The following is an 11,101-nucleotide window of genomic DNA, read 5'->3' on the forward strand; positions in this document are numbered from 1 at the left end:
GTATAGTATAGGATAGTTTAACTAGTAATTCATCATTCTTATTTATTAGCTAGGCAAAGATGAAGATGGAGGAGATGAACTCATGTGACAAGGGTTACATTTCCTTCCTAACTCTTTATCTTTTGTACATGATTCTAAGTTTAATTAATATACAAGTTTTGGATTTATATGTTATTATGTGTTTCTAAAGTTTATGCCTTGGGTTTGGTTGAACTTTCTATGATTGTTAGTATTTGTTATCTGGCTATTTGATGCTATTATTTTGAACAAGTTATTTAGCACTTTAACTCTTTAAATCATGATTAACTCGGTACTATTAATTGTGATTATCTAAAGGTGTTGTTTCTTCAATGAAAATTGAGATTTAACACTAGTTCAAGAAGTGTTAAACCTAGGGAGTACACTCACAAGAGTAGAGGTGCACCTATGTAGCTTTAGTGATTCATTTCATGTAATTTCATAGAGGTAATTAACTTGTAGCTGATTTCATAACCACGAGAGTAGGTATTAATTAGTTATAAGTATAGTTGATTCACTACGAGAGTATGTTTCAGATGCATAAGGAAATTACACCATAGGTAGCCAAGATAGTAGTAATCAATGATCCAAAAATATCATTTGCATGAGTAGTTAGGAATACCATAACCTAAGGAGCTTTCATTTGCTATTTTCGTGCATCAGTTTAGCATAGTTTTATTTATTTTAAGTTATTGATCGTCTAAATAATAGAGAAGCTTTAGTAGTGCCAGTAATTGTCCAATCTTTCTCGTGGGATCGACCCGATATATGCCCTAAACTATTAGTTAACCTGTATACTTGCAGTCAAACGGGTATAAATCGGAATTAAACTTGTACTTATATCAAATCCCATCAGACATGGTGAGATCTATAATGCACTTCAGAGGTATTTCTAAATCCTTTTGGGTAGAAGCGGTATCTTGTGCTATTTATGTTATGAACAGGTGTCCTACTAGATGCAATTTTGGGAAGACCCCACAAGAAATTTGGACTGGTATGAAATCAGATATTTTTCACTTCAAAGTATTTGGCTGTCTTGTATATGCACATGTTCCAGATTAGTTAAGGAAGAAATTGGATGATAAAGCAGAGAAGTGTATTTTATTGGCTATAGTTATGAGACTAAAGGGTATAAGTTGTTCAATCCAAACACACGAAAGGTGGTTGTTAGTAGAGATGTGACTTTTGATGAATATAGAGCTTGGGATTGGTCCAAGAAAGATCCTAAGACATCGCCAAATTATCCATCTATTTCTTCAATTATAGGACCAAGTTCTATTAAGCTACCAGTGGAGCCAGTTGTGCAGTCTCATGGTGATCCCTCAACTTCCACTATGCAAATTGAGACATCCAGTTGGCCACAAAGAGAATGCTGCATGCCAGCCCGATTTGATGATTATGTTATTGGTAGAGATAATGATTTAACTGATGAAGAGATTGTGAATTTTGCTCTTTTTGCATATTGTGATCCTGTCTCATTTGAAGAAATTGTCAAAAATGATCATTGGGTTTGTGCAATAGATGAAGAAATTCATGCCATTGAAAAAAATAATATATGGAATTGACCACTATTCCACCTGAAAAGAAACCAATTGGAGTGAAGTGGGTATGTAAGACCAAGTATAAACCAACAGGAGAGGTGGATCATTTCAAAATGAAATTGGTTGTCAAAGGCTATAAGCAGAAGGCAGGTATTAATTATTTTGAAATTTTTACACCAATTGTCAAACCTGATACGATTCGTATGATTGTCTCACTTACTGCAAACAATTATTGAAAAATTTATTAAATGGATGTGAAATCTACATTTTTAAATGATTTTCTTAAAGAATAGGTATATGTTGAGTAGCCTGCTGGTTATGTTAGAAAGGGTCAAGAAAATAAAGTGTATAGATTGAAAAAGGCATTGTATGGGTTGAAACAATCTCCTAGAGTTTGGTATACTCGCAGTGATACTTATTTTATTAAGCATGGTTTTCTGAGATGCCCATATGAGCATACTTTATACATCAAATTCAACATTAGAGGAGATGTTCTTATTATATGCTTGTATGTGGATCACTTGATACTTACAGGCAACAATCCCAAACTAATTTCTGAATTCAGGGAGGTCATGATTAGTCAATTTGAGACGACAGATTTGGGATTGATGTCTTATTTTCTTGGTATTGAGTTTGTCAATTGGATGGTGGAATTTTCATTTCACAAAGGAAGTATGCAAGTGATATTCTGAAGAAGTTTAAGATGAATGTGGCTAAACCAATGATGACCCCGGTTGAAGAAAAATTGAAATTAACCAAAGATGGTACTGGTGATTTTGTTGATGCTTATTTTAGGAGGTTGGTGTGGAGTCTCAGGTATTTAACTTCTACGAGGCCTAACATCATTTATGGAGTAGGTTTGATCAGTAGATTCATGGAATCTCCATGCCAATCTCACTTGCAAGCTGATAAGAGGATTTTGAGATACGTTCAAGGTAATCAGTCTAACGGTATATTTTATTCATCTTCACATGGTAACAACCTTGTTGCATATACTAACAATGATTGAGCTGGTGACATAATACAAAGGAGGAGCACTTCTAGTTATGCATTGATTTGGAATCTAGTGTATTTTCTTAGTTTTCAAGGAAACAACAAGTGGTTACTTTGTCCACAGCAGAAGCGAAGAACATGGAGGCTATGAGTAGTGCTACTCAAGAACTTTGATTTCAGAGAATGCTTGGATTTTTACAACACAAGCAAGATGGTCTTACCAAAATATTTTGTGACAGCATGTCTGCTATTAAGTTGACAAAAAATTCAATTTTTCATGGGCACAGAAAACATATTGACATCAAATATCATTTTATTTGTGAGTTGGCTTGAGATCAAGAAATTGTCATTGATTATTGCGGAAGTGAAGATCAAGTGGTTGGTATTTTGACAAAACTGCTCAAGTTGGAGATGTTTATGAAGTTGAAGAAGATGCATGGCATGGTGAAATTTGAAGATCTTGATTTGAGGGAGGCAATGTAGGAATTAAATCAAGATTATTATTATTTGTTAGTTTCTATATTGTTGGTCCTGGTTTCTTAGTTATGTCGGTAGCGATTTTTAACTCCAAATCCAATTGTATAAAAGATTCCCTTTGTGGTTCGGAAGCTAAGGGTGTGTTTGGATCCTTGTTTTTGGAGCTATTTTTGAAAAACTGTTTTTCACATCCCAAATGCTACAGTAAATGTGTATTTCTAAAACAACTCCAAAAGCAATCATATCCAAACATTATATCAAAAACAACTACATATGTATATTTCAATTATGTATATTATATATATATATATTATGTTAATATAAATTGAAATATACAAATTGAAAATTATATATATTATATATTATATAAATATTTATATACATTAATATTATACATAATATATTATAATATAGATAATATAATATACATAATATGTAATATTGTATACATAAATGTGTAAATATTTATACATAATATATTATGTACATTATATTATAATATATACATTATTAATGTATAATATTATTATGTACATTATTGTGTATAATAATGTCTAATAATGTTAGGTATACTATATAATATACATAATATGTAATAATGTAATAATGTATATTATGTATAATATATTATATTATATATATACAATATTATGTATATTATACAAATTGAAAATTATATATTATATATTTATATATTATATATTATATGAATATTTATATAATGAAATATACAATAAATATTACAAATTGAAATATTATATAAACACCATATTTATAATATTATAATATTTATAATTAATATTAATGTATATTATATATATTAAATATTTATATATTTATTTTTACATATTATAAATATTTTATTTTACTTAAAAATATTTTTACATATTTGTAATATATTTATATGAATATTATATATTATATAAATTATATATAATATAATATATATTTTACATTTATATAAATGTACATTTATACATAATATATATATTAATGTATATTTATAATATACATTTATATTATGTATTATACATAATATAATACATTTATATTAATATGCATAATATTAATTTTACATTTATACATAATATTAATACATTTGTACATTTATATTAATTATATTAAGACATTTATACATAATATTAATATATATTAATAAAATTATAATTTATACATTTATATAATATTCATTTGTAATTTATACATTTATAATAATATACACTTTTACATTTATAAATATATTTATAATATGTATTATATGTAATATAATACATTTATATATTTTTATATAAATACATAAATATATTTATTTATAAATATTTATAAATGTATATTTATATAAAAATATATAATTTATAATTTATAATTTATACATTTATGAAATATTCATTTTTAATTTATAAATTTACAATAATAGACACTTATACATTTATAAATATATTTATATTATGTATTATATATAATATAATAAATTTATAATATATTTTTATATTTTTATATAAATATATTTATTTATAAATATTTATTAATGTATTATAAATCCATAAATGTATATTTATATAAAAATATAAAATTTATAATTTATAATTTATAATTTATACATTTATATAATATTCATTTATAATTTATACATTTATAATAATATACACTTATGCATTTATAAATATATTTATATTATGTATTATATATAATATAATACATTTATAATACATTTATATATTTTTTAGCGAATATATAAATATATTTATTTATAAATATTTATAAATGTATTATAAATGCATAAATGTATGTAAAAATAAAATTATAAAAATATCCAAAAATATGTTTTAAAAATACCTCTTAAAATAATCCAAAAACATCTACAGTAAAAGTTTTTCATATAGTTTTTGAAAAACAACCTAAAAAACAACTAATCCAAACGGACTTGTATTTCAAAAACGAAATGCTACAGTGCTGTTTTTGAAAAACAACCCCAAAAACAGCTAATCCAAACGGAGAAACTAACTGATCTATATATAATTGGTTGCCGAGAATTGTTTTAGCACACTCTTGTTTTTTGTGCCGAGAATTGTGAAAAATAAAATTGGTTGGCGCCTCTTAAATCTTTGTTCGTTTCTGTCTCTTGTCGTTACCTTTTCCTTCGATTTTTCGTTTCGACTGCCATACTTATTCCTTTGATTTTGAGATTTGTCTTGATTTGTTTATCCCATGGGTTATATTCCTGCATGGATCTATATACTTAGGCTTGCAGAAGTACTGACAGGTGTCGAGCCTATGTAATAATACTAATAAAACCTAACTACCACATAAAACAGTCAATAATCAATTCTAGTACTGGAGCAGGGACCCTAGGTGTACAATGGGTTACTTGATTCACCCTGTTCCCAAAGAGTTTGCTTAATCCATTATACCAGAATTAATTATCTGACTAATTTCACTAACTAGTAGACAGTGGTAAGTAGGGTCGTCTCCTCAGGGACTGGGGAGAAATTTGTTTCCTTTCGAGTTAAGATAAATGGGGGGTTTTAGGATTAAATGCTAATGAACTAAATAAATCAAATGCGAAAAAAAAATAAATTGACAGAAATAATTGGGGAAACTCTAGCCAAGGGTACAGTTCAGAAATGGTTCTTGCACTGATCATTGATTCACAGATAATTCCAACAGTTATTAATAGATTAGTTATAGCTGTCATACACGCGATAAACAACCAACTTTTCCTTACTTATTCGATAGTCAAGGTACGACCGTTAACTATTTCTCTAACCTGAAAACAATCCTAGGTACGATTGTAGAATTTAATTTCTGATTTGCATTAAGATTTAGAAAGGCCCAATCCTAACTAACAAACATGCTACGAGGGTTTATTTAAATTAGATCGTATGTTTTTCTGACATAAACCCAATTATGCCAGTTGCTACCGGGACAGAGATAATTGAACAATTACGGATCCAACTACCCCTAACTAGCAAAATAGCCTGCATGAATAATTAAATATTGCATACTATTCAATCATACACAAAAGCTATAACAATTAAAAGCAGAAAACATATAAATACTAATAAATGGAGGAAGCAATTAAGATAAATTCGATCTCACAGTAATTACCGAACCAAATCTTCAGTTGTCCCCTTGACTAGAATTGAAGAGTTAGTTCTACATTAATGGAGAACAAGCCATGCGTAGGAAATTTGGGAAAAAGTTGTCAATGTCTGCCCTTTCAATTGCGGTCAACCAAGATTGAAAAGACCGAGAGAAATCGTGGCTCTCAGTTGTCTCACCAAAATCAGCCAATCAAAGAAAGAAGGATAAGTCTCAATTGTCTCACCCCGTTGTGGAGGTTTGGGGTGTCGTCCTCTTAGATGTATCCCACATCGGGGTTGGGAGGGTTTGGGTTGGTAGTTATAAGTCTCATGTGGGACCTCAAAGGATACCGACTTTTGGAGTTCCCTCGGGGTTTAGGTTTGTAAAAATTGACGTAAGCTCATTGGGCTTCGAAAGAAAGAAGAAGGATATGACAAATTGTTGCTCTCTATTGTTTTTCACAAAGCATACGAGAGAGTTTTCTTTTGTTTCTTCAATTCGGTCAAACCAAAAGGAAAAAACAATTCAACTAGTCCACGATTGCGACTTGCTTTCTTCGTTTCTCCCTAATTGTCTACTAAGCAAAAACAAAGTCAAAGGACAAAAAGACTTAGAAAGTACAATGCCTTCTCCACGTTGGTAGCCACCAAAAAGGATAAAGGAAATCCTCTACCTTTTCGGCCAGGCCGACTAGAGCAAACAAACGGATCCCAATCCTAGTTTTTCTCCTCTCAAATTGGTATTCAAATACCAAACTCTTAAAAAATAGAAATTCTATTACAAATTACTTTCTTTAGCTCTGGGACGGCCCTACTGATCTCCAATTTTGTAGCCAGCCACTTTACTCACTTTCGAAATTCCCCACGTGCGACGAATTACGAAAATTCGGCTTTGAGGATTGGAGTTAGGCGTGGACACGCCTACTGTCAGGAAGTCTCTAGAAATGTTGATTTTCAGCATTTTTTTTTCATCACTTCCTGCAAATAACACCAACACAAAATCTCAGTAGAATCCACCCAATTAGTGCAATATTTAGTGAAACAATTATGCAATATTATCCAAAATATTCCACTAAAATGCACCCTATCAAGTACGACGAGGAAAAACGATGCAAGTTGATACTGCAAGTGGTTATATGAATGGTAGCACGAAAGAGATAAATCCCAAACTCTAATTGTCTTCCAGTCATGGGATTGGCTTTTCCACGTCGCTTTTTCTTTTCGTTCTTTTGTGGTAACTTCTAAGCTTTTAGGCTCCACTCCTCTCCCCACCAAACAATAGATAAGTTAAACGGTTAAACCCCACTCAATCAAGATGATCATTTATTCACAAAAAATCGTTTATTCGAATTTTACTGTTAATACGAGAATTATGTTGATAAATAGTCTATAAGAACTCATATGGCTGTAAGCGACCTATGATCCTATGATATATGTTTTGATTCGTGATGATGACTAGAATTGTATCCATCGAAATATTTTCCTATGAAAAAATAATAATAATTAAAAAATAGATACAAAACGAAAAGAAGATAATAAATCCGCTCATGATGATCTTGTCACTCTTTTGTGCTGGACTTAACTATTCTCCACAATTAATGTACATGACTCAAATTCTACTTCATGATTGGAGTGACAATTCTCTACTGAAACCAAAATTGGACTGAATCTACTCCGGTTGCGTTTGGTTCTGTAGCAGTTGGAAATTTGATTGGACTTGAAATTTGAATAGAGTATACTTGTTTCTGTCGAACCAAAGCCAACCTAAAGTAAATCTATTCAGTTCACATAAATTTTGGTTCGTCAAGTATTATGAATTATTGCTCGTACGAGTACACGGCTCTTCCAACCACCAGCTTTTGATCTGGTGGTCACCATCAAAGCATTAAAGCTTGGTAGGATGGGAGGCAATGGTTCAAACCTTGTCTTCCACCAATCGTTATATTTAAGTGATTTTGTTTAAAAAATTCAGACGAGTGCGTAGTGCAACTGTCTGATTTGGTGGTGGTTCAATCTCCTTTGAGTTACCTTTGGATCCCTTTAGATTTGTCCCCTCCCTCTAGTATAGAATAAAATAGGTTTATCGTCTCGGTCTCCTCCGGGTTACCATTGAATTAACAAAAAAAAAAAAAAGTACACGGCTCTCCCTTTTAAATGCAGGGTACAAACAAAAACATTGAGAGTAAATCCAATTTCCTATCCCTGGGTCTGGTGGTGGTTCAATCTCCTTCGGGTTATTTTTGGATCTCTTCAGATTTGTTCCCTCCCTCTAGTATTCTAGTATAGAATAGAATAGATTTACCGTCTCCGTCCCCTCTGGGTTACCCTTGAATTAAAAAAAAAAAAAGAAAAAAGTACACGGCTCTCCCTTTTAAATGCAGGGTACAAACAAAAACATTGAGAGTAAATCCAATTTCTTATCCATTCAGGCTAGCCAGCCAGCTAGCTGGATTAACTTCTAGCAGGTCTGACATCAGTCTCCCTGACAAGAAAAGAATTATGCGATCCAAACAGGAAGAGAAGATACAAAGCTACCCAACAGTGGATTGTCATACAGGATTTACCTCTTACAAAAAAAGTTGTTAAAAAATGAACTGATATTAAAAAATCACCATAATTTACAAATGATGAATCATATGCAGTAACCATATACAGTAATGCACATGCAAAGAACAAAAAAAAAAAAAAAAAAGAGTGGTTAAACTTAATCCCACAAGACAAGATGAAAGAGCCTCTTTAATCATTTTATTTGCGCATGTCGGGAATGTGTAAGCTTTTGAGTAAGGGCCGGCGGAAGAGTCTAAAGAAGCTGTCTTCCAGATTGCATGCAACCTTCCTTTTTGTAGACCCCAGCATTACTACCTGTGCTGTGACTGATATCCTAAACTTTAAGAAACTAGTACTACTACTACTAGGTTAATCCTTCTTCTAATAATAATGGCTCCGGTCTACTCCATCGTGGGTTAGGTGAAGAAACTTTATTATTATTATTATTATTTATTATCATCTATCTTCCACCCCAAAATAAAAGGAAAATGGAAAAATCCTTTTAAACACAAATTTGTGAGCGCTACCCGTTTTAGCCAAATCCTTTTTTTTTTTTCCTCCCATACATTAGGCATCTATTGCTTTCTATTATTTGTGCTAATTAAAAGATTCTCTTTAGATGCCAAAATAAAAAGAATTGAGTGCGTTTAAACATTATTGATTGAACCAACCATTAGTTTGAATTATGATTTGCATAACCACCTTTTTGTTGGTATCCCTTTCTTCACAAGTTATTTTCTAAGGATCGGCGCTGCTGCTTCCCACCTAAAATTTCCCACACATGCAAACATAAAATGAAAATTTGTATTTAAAGGATGTTTTGTTAATAATTGATGTAAGGCAAACATTTGTTATTGCTCACCAAAAAAAAAATTCTGTAATTACCAAAAATAGAAAAAGCATTAAGACCGAAATGCGGAGCAAGGAAAAAGAACCGAGTGAGTGAATGGTTGGATATAATTTAACGCTCTTTTAGTAACTAACCAAGTACAGTTTGGCATGGAAAACGACCACGTTTGATCAAAAAAGACTGGATGATTATTGTGCTATAGATGATACTAATGTCCAAAAAAAAAAAAAAGGAAGGAAATCACAGACATAAAATAAAAAAATATCTTCACTAGCACAATACAGTAGTAATACTTTATACAGCACAACAGCACAGGACCCAACCCAAGTCCTGCGGATGCATTATCATGAATTATACATTTCTCGTTTATCTCCGGCTAGCCACCTCACCCCCCAAAAGGAAAAAAAAAAATATTTACCAAGCCAGAGCAGCACTATTTGGTACTACACAGACTTGCTACAATCGGCTTTTCCAAATCCCACTCTTCTATTGGCCAAATCAAATTCCACCCACAGATTCTGCTGATGGAAGTTGCCGATAATGTTACTTGCAACTCCAAGGGACTGTGACCGTCCGATGCCCAGACAATGCACCCCGTTACCCATATCATCCATGATTCTTTCTTTATTAACAAATATTTCGACACCCTTTTCAAATTCTAGAACCATATCCCCTATCAGCTGCCCAATTTCAACAGGGTTGCCATCAAAACACATGTCCAGCGAACCACCGTAAACGTACCCCTTCTTCAATTTTGGACCTGCTAGCCGTACAACTTCTTCCCTCACTTTATTGTATGCCTCCTCGACCAAAAATGTATACTGGGTGCCGGAATCGATCATCGTCTGGCCGGAACCGCCACCGTCGGGCCGGAACACGGATTCCGATATGTTCAATTTTTTGGTGCCAATTCTCATGCCCACTAGCCCGATGGTGTAGGCTAGAGGGTCAAAATTGGGCATGCGTTGACCATTCGCAAAAGTCAAAAGATCGATGTACTGAAAAGTGTTTGAGTTCGGATTTTGGCCTAGGTAAAATCCTCCCGCGGGCATTATGTTACCTTGACCCTGTCGGACGGGCACACAATAAGAGAATTTTTGCAACTTAGTTTGGGAGGCAAAGGATAATCTCCCCTGATTCATTCCCAAAATGCCCTTGTCTTCGCTCGAATCGGCTGCGCATCCAAGAACCAGGGGAGGGGTACTCTGGGAACTAGAAAACGTGAATTTTTCTCTGACGAGATTGCCCTCTGCCAATGTGCCGTCGGCATAGAAGTAAGAGTAGTGGCACAATTGCTTTTGGTCACAGGAAGTTGGAACGCTATAATCGGGAATTCTGGGTTTACACATGGGGTGCGTACAAGGCAGAACGGAGAAAGAAGAGGAAAGAGAAGGGTCGAACGTCGTCGTAGGAGGTGCCGTTCTCGGTGATGGACTCTTATTGTTGCATTGAATCCAAGAAAGTTGGCTTCCGGTGTCCAAAACCATTTGCTGGCTCTGTGGGGGGGTCCCTATTGGTAGAGAAACAATCAGAGCCATGGAATACTTGAACGAAGATTTGTAATCGTATGGCAATGGTTGCTCGACCTTTTC

The 11,101-nt window shown here is 32.6% G+C and overlaps 1 protein-coding gene across 1 annotated transcript; it reads right to left on the reverse strand.

Annotated features, from left to right (window-relative positions):
• Positions 1-9,754: 9,754 nt before the first annotated feature.
• Positions 9,755-11,094, reverse strand: LOC113774923 (aspartic proteinase PCS1-like). Its single transcript, XM_027319581.1, has one exon. It carries the CDS (start codon positions 11,045-11,047, stop codon positions 9,953-9,955), a length of 1,095 nt encoding a protein of 364 aa, XP_027175382.1. The 5' UTR covers positions 11,048-11,094; the 3' UTR covers positions 9,755-9,952.
• Between the last annotated feature and the right edge of the window lie 7 nt (positions 11,095-11,101).

Source organism: Coffea eugenioides, chromosome 6 (genome assembly GCF_003713205.1).
Source record: "Coffea eugenioides isolate CCC68of chromosome 6, Ceug_1.0, whole genome shotgun sequence".
In the NCBI taxonomy this organism is placed as follows: Eukaryota; Viridiplantae; Streptophyta; class Magnoliopsida; order Gentianales; family Rubiaceae; genus Coffea; species Coffea eugenioides.